Source organism: Ciconia boyciana, chromosome 1 (assembly GCF_034638445.1).
Source record: "Ciconia boyciana chromosome 1, ASM3463844v1, whole genome shotgun sequence".
NCBI lineage: Eukaryota > Metazoa > Chordata > Aves > Ciconiiformes > Ciconiidae > Ciconia > Ciconia boyciana.
The window spans coordinates 193,746,040-193,761,711 of record NC_132934.1 but is presented as its reverse complement, the minus strand read 5'-3'; the positions used below and the strand labels follow the sequence as shown (position 1 = coordinate 193,761,711).

At 36.5% G+C, this 15,672-nt stretch overlaps 1 protein-coding gene across 4 annotated transcripts in view; it reads left to right on the top strand.

Moving 5' to 3' along the window:
* Window positions 1–15,672, top strand: part of NBEA (neurobeachin) — a 522,877-nt gene that overhangs the window by 410,993 nt on the left and 96,212 nt on the right. For all 4 annotated transcript variants that reach the window (XM_072854755.1, XM_072854781.1, XM_072854766.1 and 1 more), the window contains 3 exons: window positions 2,224–2,341; window positions 3,229–3,331; window positions 9,183–9,298. In XM_072854755.1, coding sequence (XP_072710856.1) covers window positions 2,224–2,341; window positions 3,229–3,331; window positions 9,183–9,298 — 337 coding nt within the window. The remainder of the gene's footprint in view (window positions 1–2,223; window positions 2,342–3,228; window positions 3,332–9,182; window positions 9,299–15,672) is intronic.

Here is a 15,672-nt window from a genome sequence, read left to right as displayed (position 1 = left end):
TTTCCTCCCTATTTTCTCTCTGTATCTTAAGAACCTGTGTATTTACAAAAAATATGTATCAGATAGCAGCAGAATACATTCAAAGAAGGAGGGTGCTGAAATCTTCACAGTCATTGTTCTTAACCATCTGAATTTCACAGACACAATACCAGCTGTATCCTAGCATCTGATCTCAATGAAAGACTGAAGGAAAATTTGGTTTATTTAGCTTATCAAAGAGAAAGCTAAGCAGTAACTGGATCACAGTCTGTAATTACTGACACAAGGAAAAGTTATCTGATACTAGAAGACTAATCTCACAGACAAAGGTGTCACGAGATCTAGTGGCTAGAAGCTGAAGTCAACAGAGTTCAAAGTAAAATTAAGGTGCAGATTTTTAACCATTGCAAGAATTTAGCATATAAGATAGTAATTCCACAGCTGGCCTGTGACTGAATGGAGGGAGCATATAGTCTCTTGCGTGTGTCTGCAGGACCTCCAAAGAAATTTGTTCTAGGCAATAAATCCTCCAAAGCCTCTTCCCTTCTTCAAGGCTGTGTTTAGTTAGTGTGGAGAGCTGAGGTGAATGAAACAGTGCCATCAGCCACAGTGTTGCTCTAAGTTTGCTGTAACTTCTTCTCATGTAGACAGTACACTGGGCTCAGTGTGTTCCTCTGTCCAGTTTCCATCAAGGACAGAACTAACATTTGAACGCTCTTCAGTGTGCAGAAGCACATTTGTATTGTTGCTGTTCTTACCATCATCTCTGAAACAGACTCATCAAGGTTATCAGAAAAAAGTTATGGAGAACAAATTAACAAAAATCCATGGAGCTCTTTTAACACCAAGTGTACAAACTTAAATTAGCTTTTTCATATATGAAGACATGTTACTAACTTGAAGCTACATCAGTGAAAAAACTGAAGGAATCCAATTTCCATTACCTCAAGCATGAAGGATCGTTGACAGCAGCAACATATGGTCTCCCTAACATTTCCCTATTCAGAAGTTGGGGGAGGTCATGATTTCAGAAAGCAAAGACCTCGACTGAGTGAGTAAAGTACTGCAAGCTGGCATACCAACAGTTTCTATGTACCTAATGGAGAACAGAGAAATTCAGTCTCTCCAAGTCTGAAGCCTTCTTTTTGCATTTTCCTTTAGTGAAGGTGTTCATTGCATTTCTTTGTTTCACTGAGGCTGCAACTCTCTTAGTAACTGCAGCCTAGGGGAAGGCACAGTCTACAGAGCCTGGGAAATGCAGTTGGGTGTAGTGAAGGAATGGTCCCCATCCCAACCAACTGACTCCTCGTAGGGTGAAGTGTCAGGGTCTCAGCTATGGGCAGAGCCCAGCTGTGCAGAGATGGAGGGCTGAAGGCAGCCTTTCAGCTAATGAAAAGGATTGGCAAAGGGTTGTTCTACACCACATGATAGTACTGGAATGATGATTCACAGATGAGAGAAGTTAATAAAGCTGATACCTAATTAAATTGTGTCTTTTTTGTCTGTTTTCCTGTACATCTGGAACAGTGAAGGAGGAGTGAAAAGGATTATTTAGGTATCCATATCTAGTCTTAGACCAATACCTGTAATTGAGAAACTGACAAATTGAAAAAGGAATGCTAATTTTTAGCTATTGTATTTTAAAATATCTTCACATTAATTTTAAAATGCAAAAATACAAATTGTTAAATTTTTTTCATGGCTTGGAATATTAAATGTACTTAACTTTAGAAAAATTATTGTGTTGACATACTGTTCTAGCTAATTTCTGTATTTATTAATGGAATAGAGGAAGTTCTAATTTATGACCCTGAAGTGGATGTGAATAGCAAGTTATATTATTTTGGTTGTACTTTGCACAAGATAACCTCAGAAGTAAATCTGTTATCCGATACATAACTGACAACTGTGTCATGCACACTGTTGGAAGAAAATAGAGCTAAGCATAATTGCAACTTGCTTACAGAGTTTGGGTTTTTTTGAGGAACATAAGTTGATGTGACTCATGAGAAATAGATCTTAGGAACATCAGGTTTTGGTACTTACTGATATTCTTCTAACAGCTATACTTCATTGCTTTTTTTAAAAACATTTAAGTTCATATTTTAACTCACGGTTTTTAAGTGTTAAAGAGATATGATTAACTTAAATGTACTTCATTGATGGTTAAAATTTACAATGTTCTTAGGCAATATTTTAATGAAAAACTCCTGCTAATAACTGTCACCTTGACTTTCTTTAAAGGTCCTCGCCTATACAGAAGGCCTTCATGGAAAATGGATGTTCAGTGAGATTCGGGCTGTTTTTTCAAGACGTTATCTTCTCCAGAACACAGCTTTGGAAGTGTTTATGGCAAACAGAAGTATGTCTTTGTTTATTTTGTTGCATAAAAATGTGCTAGTAGTTATTTTGTGTGTTATTTATTAATTTTAGAATTTAAACTTTGTGCTTCTTTTGATTAAGTGCTTATGTCTGTGTTCAATAATGCTTACTCTTGCACGTATTCATTGCATTTCATATTAAAATCAATCACATAAATCAATCTCACTGCTTTCTGTGCAGCAGTGAGATTTATTTATAAAAACAGGTCATTGCAATTGGTAAATTCTTCAAATGTTTGATAGGAAATATGCTTTTTCTATGATCTCACCCCTTTCCTCCATTTTCTGTAAATATTGTAGTGAAATATCTAAAAGGATATTTCCTTTTCTAATTATAAACTGAGTTAAAGTAAAAAGGACCAGATCAATAAATGGATCCACTCGGTTTTCTGTATGTGCTACTCTGAATCAGAGTTGAGTGGTTGGTGACGTGTGTCAGTAGTCTTTTGCCCCTGAGGAGCTCTGATGTAAGTTTGATTTCAACTGGAGAGGCAATTAAACAATTTGTGGTCCTGTGTGTTCTAATGCACCAGTTAGAAGACCTAATGCCTTGCCAACTACTGAACAGCTTCCCAGCCTGATATATGGGTTATATGGGTTAATGGTAAGCTGTGGTTCCTCTGAAGTATATCTCACACAGGTCTTCTGCAAAATGGGAGAGTTAGTGCCAAAATGTTAACCAGCTAATGCTACATAGGTATGAAGTATGCCAGGAGTTTCTGGTCTGACTTGGAGCCAGAGGAGGGTAAAAGTGGAACTGACTTATCTTCCTAAATAAAAACCAAAAGGCATTTAAAAAATATATGTGGGTGGAGAAACAGACTTCTGCAAGTGGTTTACCAGTCCATATTTTCTCTTCTTCATTTAGCTTCTGTTATGTTTAATTTTCCTGACCAAGCAACAGTGAAAAAAGTTGTGTACAGCTTGCCACGTGTTGGAGTAGGAACCAGCTATGGTTTGCCACAAGCCAGGTAATTTAATTAAAATAGTTTGTGTATTTTGTGTTTATTATATTATACAAATTATATTTTTAAACATGTCAATACTAAAACATTATTCCTGTCATGAAACTCTAGATTTTCTCTTTCTTAAGGTTAGTTTGAGAATCAATACCCTTTACTTACTATATGTCCTGTTATTATGGAATAGAAGTAAAAGTGTTGCAAATTAGATTTTTTTAAAATCATTACAGGAAATAAGTACCTTCCAGTGAAGGACCAGAAAAAAACTTATACCTTATCTCTTCAAAGTCTGGTTTTCAGTCAGATTTTATAAATGTATAGACAAACGTTCAGTCTTGCTGGTATTGTTATGCAGGACATGGAGCTAAACTTGACTAGGTTTTGCGTTTGCTGAATAAAAATTATTTTTTTATATATATATCTTCTCAGTTGCCTTTTATATGAATGTGTGTGGGTTTTACTTCATGGCTCATCAGTATAGTGGCTATTTTGCAATTTCCAAATTTATTCCATTCATTAGTGTAATGCATTATTCTTCTTCTGTTTCCGAAGTAAAGGAGGATATATATTTTGGAAAAGACCAACTAAGGTTCAGTTTTAGAGATTTTCACATACTATGGACAAGTACAGTTTTTATTATCTCATCATCAATATCAAATCAGCCTATGGTCAGAAATAAGGCTGGGAATTGTCAGATCCTATACTATAAAAGTATTCATATTTCACTGATGAGTAAGATGATCTTCATGTGTACTTCACTCGGTTGGGGGGGGGGAATTTCCTGCCTCCAATTTTTTTTTTCTTGTTTAGAAATGTCTGTTCAGACCTAAAATTGTTTTTGAGAGTGTATCAGCAGAAGTTTGGTGAAAAATGTTTAGGTTCTGGATTAATTTCTGGTCAAAATGAAAGAAGAATAAATAAATACAAGGGAGTGTGGAAACAGCAGGAAATTCACAAAATACAGTGCTTTGAGTTCAGATCTCCATTTGGCTTGACTTGGCCAAAAGCCAATGGCTTAATCATCAGTGTAATGTCTGGGACGTGTCTTTCTCTTTCTTTAAGTCATTTCCTACAAACTAAAACTTCCTATTGTCCTTATTTTATCCCAGTGCAGAATGTGGAAATACTCTGAAGTGTCAAAGTATTTGTAGGATTGGAGAACTATTTTGTTCCCAGCTGAACATCATTCCCTGTCATGAGCTCAAGAGTCTCATGATGCCTAAGGCTTGATCTCCTGAATGTGCTGAAGTTCTTAGGCAAACTGCCAAATTTCTCAAGTTTTCACTGAGATCAAGGGGAAGTTGGGGCATTTCTTTGGAAGGTGCATCTTGTTAATATTTGCATTGCTCTTCCAAATACTCAAATTAAAGGAACTGCTGTCTCTAAATGGAAAGTAATAATATTCTTTTCTCAAATAAAAATGGCCACATGTTCTAGAACAAACAAAATGCAAATTTCTCAATCAGAATTTCATATCTACAGTGACATTTTTTACTTTTGAAATTCATATCCTTTGTGCATTATTCAGTGAATAATTGTCTGAAAAAGTTTGTTGATATATAATTATTTAGAAAAGTTTCAGCTTCAATATTATATGCAGTTATTTCCATACCTTTTTGATTAAAGTTCAATTTGAATCGAAAATGGGCTTGTTAGCCTTCAGAATAAATCTGGCATATGGTAGTGAAGTTGTTTTTCTTTCTTGTTTTTGCGTAATCATGGTATGATTTATGCACAATAAAGACCCTGTAATCATGATTTTTCCTTTTTTTCTGTCTACATACCCTTATTGTCTTCAGTAGCATTGCAGTGGAGTAACTGAGGGAAAAATCTGGCTCTATAACTGCTCTGTAGTTAATATTTTGTTGATGTTAGAATATAATTTCCCTTCCTAAGAATAAGTTGGCTCTGGAATGCTAATTTTTAAAATTATGCTTATTTGTATAACTAACATAAGGAGAAATTATGCTGAGTCACCAAAAGGAGCTGCTATGCTGAGTAAAATGTTATGCTTTTTTATGACCAATTTTCCAGATTAAGCTGTAGTTTAAAATTTTTTAACAAAAGCAGATCTTTCTGGTTGTTTTGCTTAAGTTCTTTACTTTTAGTTTTGTAAGTAATATTTTTTCTCTGTTACTACTCTGATAAAAATTTCATCTAAAGGTAATTACATTATCGCAAAGAATTGCAATTCACGATAGAAACATTCTGAAGGAGTAAATAACATTTAATGAAGTACATGGACTTTAAGTGCATTTCTGTTTTCATGGAGAAATCCTGCAATTAACAAAGATGGAAGGAAATAGAAGGAAAAAGCAATATTTATGATCTTCTAATGGCAGAAAGGATTAGAAGCAGGCGAACTGGTATCTCTTCCCAAGACCATTACAGACCTGCTGTTCTGAGCGTCTCCAGTTTGCCTCTTTGCTACCTTTCCCAACAGTCTGTCTAATGCTTTGATTCAACAAAGTGTTCAAGCCAGTGCTTAATGTTACAAAGAAGTAATTACGTCCTTAAAATTAGTCACATGTTGGAGTTCAGTCTGATTTGGTAATCAAATTCATCTGTCTTTGATAACTGCATTTTCACTGTTCCTGAAACATGTTGCATTGATTGTAGTTTCCTTATGACCTTGCCATATGATACAACTGGGCAGACAGTACTGTGCCTTTTATTTAACTTATTTCTACAGCTCCATATCATTCTACATAGGTAGAGTATTATCCGCATTTTTACAACACTACTAGCAGACCACTTTTTAGGCTTCTAACACCTCAGGTGTAATTTGCCGATGCATTTTTATTGAAGGTAACATCACAGTTTCGAAACCAACTGTGAGCTGCCTGATTGTTTTTTAAGTGTACAGAGATCAAAGAATTGGTAAAAGATACAGTATCATACTTCACTACTAAACATGTGCTAGCACCTTCCACTGAAATTCTGTGGGCTATTAATGCATTAGATAAAACAATGGCTCCAGTTATTAAAGCTAAGAAGTACAAATGATGAAGGTTTTGCTGAAAGAAAACATGTATTTTGGCCAGTACGGTAACTATATTCAACGTCAGCTCAGTGCTGCCACTTATTCCACATCAGTAGCTTGGTGATGGATTTCCAGATCTCAGTATAGCTGGTTGCAGAGGTTGGATTTGGGAAGGGAAAGGGATAGGAAAACTAAGATTTGATGTCATCAAAGCGTAAAACCCCTTTTAGAGCTTTGATTAAAAGTGAATACCGAAGAGTCTCTTGTCAGAAGCCAGTGACTTTCCCAAGCCTTTTTTTTTTCTGAACAGGAGCAACACAACACAAAACATCACACAGGTGCTGCATTTTTGACAAGATACTTAAAGATTCTTTGTATGAGATTGGATTGTAGCTAACTAAATTAAAAGTGACTGTGAAAGGGGGTGGGTCACGCTCCATGTAAGGGATATATAACATGCCTTCCCACAACAAAATGTGATGAAGTGTTTTCTAAACATATTTAAAGCATATAAAACTTGAAAAATTGGATCATCCCCCTGTACATCAGAGGGTCTTCTGCAGTTTCCATTTTGAGTAGGTATTTCACGATTCTCTAGAAGCAAGGGAAGCACATTCATTTGTGCATCTTCGTATTGGTGATGGCATATCGAAGGAGAGAAATGGCTTGATCAAAGTTGGGTGGATTTAGCAAAACACAAAACAGTGGGTCTTCCTGTGTTAACTGAAAGAAGCAGGTGTGGAACCAATTTATTGTGCATAATTTTTTCCAGTCTCTGCTGAAATAACTGTGAATCTTTCAAACACCTTAGATATAGAGTAAATAAGGAGCTTTTTTAGTATATTTTGATTTTCTGTAGAGTTCGCTCAAATCAGACATTCAAATGTGAAGTCCAGCACTTGACAGTTTATAGATTTTTGAGGCTCCCTGGGAGATTGCGGGTAAAGTCTAAAAGCAGCTACTAAGCTGTACTGATGTATAAATGTTGTTTTGTCATGGGAGGAACAGAAAGTGTGTGACAGAAATGCTTTGTAAATTTAATGATCTCTTTAGTATTTTTATTTTCTATATTTATTAATGTGTGTGTAGCATTAGTCATAGTTTACTGGGAAAAATATGTCTTTGAGAGTTCCACTGTAAAAGTGATTGTTATTCTATAAAATGCAATATAAATTATAATTACATTCAGATAATTCTTTAGATAAATTGTTCAGAAGAAGCGTAATAGAAACAACTTTAAAAATTTTTGTGGTGTCTCCTGTGTACTAGTAAAGTGTATCTACCATTGGCATCCTAGAGTTTACTGTAAAAGAAGGCTAGCCAAGCTGGCAAAACTTTATGTACTGCTATTTTGGATACATACAGAGTTTAAAAAAAAAAAAAAGAAGAAAGTGTTCCTATACTTGCATGGTCATTTTTGTATGCCCAATTTGTAAGCCTAAGTATGGCAGACGTGGACAACCTACACATTGACAATTTAGACATATAATTGTGATAACCATACACTCCAATCACATACCAGTACTCATCCTTTCTCCGGAAACAGGGATTAGTGCATGTGTAGAAGTACATGCATATATATCTTTAGAAGTAGATGGTCCACATTTTTGTAATCGCTGCCCAATTTGACACCTTGTATATGACTTTTTTAAGAAAATACTCAGCATTCAGAGTCTAGAAATAGTACACTTAGTGTGTTCAGTGTGCAACTGAAAGCTGAAGCATTGGGTGTCCCTATTTACTCTTGACAAGCTATATAAATACTAGATATATTTTTTAAATTCATGAATGGGCTACACATTAGGGATCCTCTTTTTTTTTAACAGGTATAAACATTTTCTCTATTTTGATCCATTTATAAGATTTAAGTTTCTGTAAAAAAAGTTTATGTATCTGAGGAGATGATTTTTTTCTCCTTCCAAAGATTTTTCTTGTCTTTTTTTCAGCAAGGACTATTTTCTCTAGAAATGAGTTGTGAGCAGTGAGGCGATTTCTGCTTGTTATGGATTTTTTCCTTTAATGCACTAGTCTAGACTGAACCTAGTCCCCTATATTTTACCAGCCAGGGTTAGTATATGCTATGGGCAATTTAGATCTTGGTACATGGTATTTGGTTATTGTGACATTGTCAAATTGAATATAGAAGAGCTGAAGTTTTCTGCTTTTCTATTCCTTGGCACAGTAGTTTGGTTCTTTCTCCCTTATCCAGTCATGTAAGTTTTAGAAAATGTGTGGAAAATGAGTATCTTAGAAGCTTCTACTCTTCTTCCAAATTTGAATGAAATGCAGTTCAGAAGTTATTATGGAGAGACAGGCAGATGGACTCGTGAGCAGATAACTGAATAAACCTTGTTTCAGAAACCAGGCTGTAACTAGAAATCTCAAAGCTTACTGGGATATAGGAAGGGATCATGGGTAGCTGACCATGGAGGAGGTGCACAAATTGTGGAATAAATATCTTCCACCCATGTCCTGGAAATATATGGCATTTTAATCTATCACTCACTCACCTTAATGAACTTATCTCAATGTATCTTTTTGAAACAGGGAAATGGTATTCCTTTTATTCCTGCTGGACAAGCCAGGCACCAGGAGGTCTGCAGTTTCTTTTACTTCCAATCTTTTAACCAGATTCAGAATAAAATAAAACACAAAATATATTGTTCTGAATTATTACAGTGCTGTAGTACTGGTAAAATAAAATACAGATCTTAATTTTAGTCATTTCTCAAATAAGCGTAATAGTGTCTTCTTGACTTCATTAAATAAAAAAGCCTCTGAGAGAATCTGAAATTAATCACACTAATAACATTGCCCTACATCTTAACATTTAATGAGGGTCTTAAAAAAAAATCATTCTTTAAATGTATTTCCTAGGAGAATCTCTCTGGCCACTCCCCGACAGCTTTATAAATCCTCCAACATGACTCAGCGCTGGCAGAGACGGGAGATATCTAACTTTGAATACTTGATGTTCCTCAACACTATAGCAGGTAAGGTTTCTGACTCTTTAATCCTTCATAATATGTTTATGTTTGTCAAAGTCTTAAGCACTGTGACTTGATAGAATACATTTATCCCTCTAGAATTCAGATGCAGCTTTATGATAGATTCTGAAACACACACATTAAATTTTATCAGAAAATGCACAACCTATCACTGAGACTTTAGATTCATGTATTGTTGTGGAGGCTGTTTCTTGCTCCCCTTCTGCCATTTCCTCTGCTGACAGCTTTGTCTGAAGCTTTATTAGAGTCAACAAACCATTGCCAGAGAGTGTCTGGAAATAATAATGGGAAAATGTAATTTCGCTACTTCATCTTTCTCAGCAACAGCAACTAGACAGCAGAATAACAACAGTATTCTGCCTAGTACAGATGTCACCTGGATTGTGGTATGATTAGATTACAGCATCTTTTCTCGTTTAGTTCTTTGAGCTGAAATATAATATCAGATTAGGTATTTAAAATGAGAAAAAACTGCCATAGACATCCATTCGTTATTGGCAAAAGAAGAGCTTTTCTGGCAATTGTCATTAATTAAACATTCACGATGGCATTATTCCTTTCACCTTTCCCTTTTCTATGTGTTAACTCCTGCGGTAATTTTAAATGTAAAAAGCAGCAGCGTTCTACACCATATACAAAGATTTCCAGGAGGTTGTCTACTATTAGGATTCCTGCCTGTAGCACACATGCTGCTTATGAACCTGCCTGCGGAGAGCCTTCCTCAGACATTTCACTCCAGTGAGCTTTAATTTGAAACCCAAATTAAATTCCACCAGGCATCACTTTATACGCCAGTGTTACAACTCTCATCTTTACCTGGCCCTGACTTTTATGCTTGAGGTTAACCTCAGGCCAGACATAAGACAAATGTAAGTGTGAAACCCAAAGGTGGCACCTGTTATGCTGACCAGTCTGAGGACAGTCACTACGTTCTTCCCAGTAGGGCAGTGGCAGAATTCAGGAGCTGTCAAACTCACTTGCTTTGAACCTTTAGGCTTTTGCCTTTGTGCTTATATGGTAGTCATCGTCTGTGCATCCAGTCTTATGGACATTAATAAATGTGTCATCAAATTATCCCAGTGTGATACAGAAGTGCTACCACTGAACAGTTGGAAATCTGAGGGCATGTTTACCTTGTGCAGTGGAGCACAAAGCAGAGTCCCTGAAGCTACCGGAGACCTGGGCTGGAAAGTCCATATGGTGCAGACCAATGCAGGCTCACCAGCTTGGTTCCCAAGCACTACAGCCACAGTCTGCAGATCTCTGCTGAAGGAAGAAGCCCTGCTGAGTGTTTATTACCTCTGGCGCAGCGCCACAAGAATGCCGCTATCCTGCTTCTGGACACTGGCCTGCCTCCAGCCACTCCACGTCTCTCGCATATCCGCTGCCCTTCTGGTGATGAGGAAATGCAGGCAGAGCCTCGCAGGCTCCCTGACCACCTCACCCGAACTTAGAGGGTTTACTGGAGAGCTGGGAAGTTAGCCTATGTCCCCTCAGTCCTTGTCCAATATGTTATCGACAGAACTGTCCTTCACTTGTAATTTCCTTCTTATGTATTCATTTCTTCTGTAAGCAGTGTGTCTAAACTCTTTAAATGAGAGTAGACAAGAGCTGAGCCAATTTTTGATAAATTACTTTTCATTTTTAATCAGTTTAAAACTCCAAGGTCGTTTATTTTTAGGTGCATCAGCAAAACATCCAAACCTGGAAGACAACATTATGTCTGAAGTCAATTAGGAATTGCAGTGACACTTACACTAAAGTATCCATCAGTAAACAAGCTTCAGCATGGAGAGATTCCTTCAGAGTATCTCAGAAGTCTCAAGAAAAATGGTTTTTGACCTGTTGTTTGATATTAGTACTGCTAGGCAGGCTTTATAGCCAAACACCTGGGTGGCTGCATGAGGCAAGTTTCTCTTAATGTCATCTAGTGTCATTCACCTGCTTTACAACAGGGTGGCCTGACATTTGCATTCCAGGTACCACCTGCTATGTCCAAGGTTTGCAGGATTACTGACTCTATCTTTTTTTGTGTCTATGAGCTTGTATTGTATTTGGAAAAGCTTACAGCAGCTTGGTCAGTACCTTAGTAGTGTCTCTCTCTGACTCAAAGCACTTAATTTCTGGCAGATTTTTTGGTGTCAGTCTCTTACTGGTAAATCTTATTTGTTCATGTAATCTCATTGTTGTTAATTGTATAAGCTCACGTGCTCATTTTCACAGCATTAACTACCATCTTATGAAGTCGTTCAGCAGCGTGTGATCAAATTCAAATTCAAATTTAGGTAAAGACTATATTCCCTGAAAGAGAGGGAGGTAAATTTGAGTCTCTAGAAGAAATTCAGCCTAACTCTTGGTCTCCATCTTGTATTGACTGACTTATTTTGTAAAGTCATTCTTTTTAATGATGGTTTGATGTCACATGGATCAACAAATATATGTTTTCTGAAGGAGAGCCAATATGCTGATTTTTATAAGTTTTGGAAGTGACCAGTATTGGTTAAATAAAAATTGATACCCATGCATACTCATTCTAAGATGTGAGCAAGGTGTTGAGTAACAGTTGAAGACTTTTTCCTTGTCACAAAGAATATCCCTTACTGTGATATTTATTTCAAACCCATCTGCATTGCTTGGCTTTTGCTAATGGGTCCTTACCAATCGATATATTTTCTGTTCTGTTTTCATTTTCCAAGAGGAGTAACAGTCATCATGTTAGGTTGGGAAGAAAGTATCACTGTCTGATCTCATAAAAGATTTTGGAGGCATGTCTAAAAGCAGCTGAGATTCTTGGGTGCTTTCCCAATCAGCAAGAGTGCTGTCACATCTGATGGTGTTCCAGCAGGATTAGTGAAATAAAGGGTCCTGCTGACATCAGCTATGACTATTGCATGTTAGGATGGCCTTCAATGCAAAGAGCTTGTAAGAAAGCATGATTACATTGCTGTATAATGTGCTTTCTATTTCTGCTTCTTCATTTTTTTGAAGATTTTTAAGATTCATAGTCTCTATGAACATAGATAGAGATTTTAGTTGCTAATGTCTTTATAATGTCTGCACTCACTGATGCACTCTCATAGAAACTTGTGATGTTTTTTTGAAAATTAGAATAAAATTTACCCTCGATAGCTGAACTCCCTGCCAACGACACACACACACACAAAACCTTTTCTGAAAACAATGTAAGAGAGTTAAAATGGACTGAAACCCAACAGGCAACTCTACACATGACAATGAACTTTTTATTCCAGTTTGGAACAAACCCTAAAGTTTTCCAACTTTTTGACAGAAGCAAAATCCCCCAAAGTTATTTTTTGGAAGATCAACCTGGTTTTGTAGTTCTAATAAAGTCTGCACTTCAGCTAGGAAGCTGATTTCCAAAAACTCATGAAGAACTTGGGGGTATTGCAAAGAATCTCATCATAAAGTTCCTGGCAAGCCAGAAACCCACCCACAGTGGAGCGCATGTGAGCTCCAAGTCCAATGACAGTGGAGAAAGCTTCAAAACATAAATATATGTTAGAAAGCCTAGAAGTTCTCATATCCCCAAGCTGTTTCCTGGCTTCACCATTGCATGGCATTGTACTGCCAGGGCCTGAGACTGGGAAACTGCAGGGTCAAGAGCTATGAGGCAGCCTGAATGACACCACTGCTTTTACAGCTGTGCCTATATTTCTGTAAATCTTCTGTTGAAAGGTATTTCTCCAAAATATTTCCTTTACAACAAATAGGCGTTTTCTGATGAAGCAATAAAAAATTAATATCTCTACCAGTAATACCGTACTGGAAGCAAAGTACCTCTACTATATGTTGCCCTTGTTTTGATAACACTGAACTGATAACTGTCCAGATACATCTGTGTTAAACAGAAGCAAATTCTTATATGCACTGTAGACAGGACCCTCGGCAGTCAGAAGAAAATACAGGTTTTTCTATTTTGTACACAAGGATAGAGTATTAAATATATTCATGATCTCCTTGGCCACGTAAAGATAAGACATGTATTTTCTTTTCTTTCTTCTTTGGAAATCCAATTTCCAAATACATTTTTAATTATACTCTTTTGTAATGAGATCCCATAGGAAATATTTCCTTAAAAGATACAACTTTGCCACTAATGGTTCATGTAGGCAGTGATAGCCTAGTTTTAGAGTATAACTGTTTGTTTAAGCAGCATCTTCTTTTCTAACAATATAATTGTTTTTAGCCATCGAGAAATATGTGCATCAATATTTTTTTATTCGTGTTGCCATTTAGCTCCTACTGGCATATTCAGCATATCTGAGCCGTAGCTTAGTCACTTAAGAAACGTGGAGGTTTGGCACTTAAGAAATGTGGATTATCTGCTGGTAAGTGATACGTAGGTCCCTTCATTGTTTTTTCTTCTCTTCCAAATAAATAGAGGTCCACTAACAAAGTGGTTTACTACACTTTTTGCCAATTCTTTGTAGCTTCCTTTCTTCTTACGATGATGCTTAATTAGCGTCTAGCCCTTTAGAAAACAGTAAGAAATCACACATGTTTTCTTGTGATCCTTTTCTGAAATTATTCAAGAAACAGCAGCCTTGGAAGAGAGACGTTCAGAAGTCAGGCTTCTGACACCAACTAATTTCTTTCATTTGTGACATGCAACGGGGTCCTTTCCCACAAGAAGTCCTTTGCCTGCTTGTTAATACTGTTAATTACATAGACTGGTTGGTCTCTGTAAAACAGAACCACTGAAATAAATATACGAATCTCTCCTTAAATCTCTCCCTGGTTTGCCAATATATCTGTCCTGACAGGCATGGCCCCTGGCTATTCTATAAGTTCTTAATCAATGTTTGAAATACTGAAGTGTTCCCTTGGAAAAAATCCATCTTTCTATGAAACTTTTTTTTTTAATCTTTATATCACCCTGTTACCACCTCTGAAACATTGCTTGGCTTCATTTTTAGTTTGTTTCTGTTGTGATCTGTACTCAGGACTTAATAACTATCTACTTCAGCTATCATCATTCTCTCTTTCTAGATCATCTCCTATCCAAGGATATATGATTACCATCACTTGCACTGGCCTGATGACTCATTGCAATTTCAATTCAAAATCACTCTCCATTTTCAAAACTCTCTAAAGTCTTGTTTCAACCTGTTTCTCTGTCCCTCTAGCCAACTATTTTCTCGCCTCCCTATTCTGTTTCCAAGGTCCTCACCTCTTTCTTGCCCTCTTTTCTGACTCGAGCATATTTCATCGTGTTTACACCTCTGGGTTTTTCTCCCAAAGGTAAACACTGCACTCTGCTACTTATCAATCGGTCTCAGTGTTATACTCTCCGTGCCCCTGGTTTTTGTCCTGGTTGTGTAGACATAAGCCTTCCTGGCCACCTTCCCCCTTCTCCTACCTATTTCCTTCTCAGGGATCCTTTGGCTCTGAAGGCTTGGAAGCAGCTATGATTATACTAATTGTCCTTTCTTCAGGTGCATAGGAAAAGTCTATATTGCATGTGATCAGCCTGTATGTCAGCTGAACCCTCTGGGTGATATAGGGAACAAGTAATTTTTACTGTTCTCAGTTACAAGGCTATTGAAAAAAGTACTTAAAAGTAATCCCACCACAGCAAAAGGAATCAAGAGGAGTGGGAACAAGAAGTCATTTTGTAATATGGTTGCAGTGCCCATTATTTTAGTTAGAAGTCTAGTTTTCAAATCTATTTCTCAGTATTTAACTGATTTCTGCTGGTTTTTTTTCTTTTCAAATTGCAGCATATTAAATGTGTGTTTGCATCTGTATTTATTGGAATTTTAATTCTTTTAAATCCTACCTGCCACAGCTTTTAAAAGAAGTGGAGAATAATTATATCCATAATTTCTGTAAATCATTTCTTGTAGTGGAAAGGGATTATTTTTAAAGGTTTGTGGAAAAAAATGACATCTTCAGTCAGGTAATAAATTCAGACGAACTTCTTCCCCCTCCCTCTTTTTTTTTGCCTGTTTAGCATTTTCCACTTTTTTACTCTGTGATGTACAAGCCCTCACTGGTTAATTATGTATATATTTAGCTACTGCATGTGTTGGGCTTATTATTGTCATCTAATTAGATGTAACTCGAACTACTTGCTTCTAGAAAAATCATTAAAAATTCTTTCCTAATGACCTAGAGATGACAAAATGTCTGTAAAGTGTGAAGAAGCAGACAAGCACAGGAACATCGCTCTTAAAGAGTGTTAATCCAGATGCTGCAATCATCTAATTAAACAATATTTTGCTGTCATTAACATTTTCACCAAGGAATTGCAGTTATAATTTCTTTGTCAGCTGTCTCTAGCTCACTTTACCTTCAAAACTAAAGTGCCATATAAAAACATTAAATTGGATGGTTTA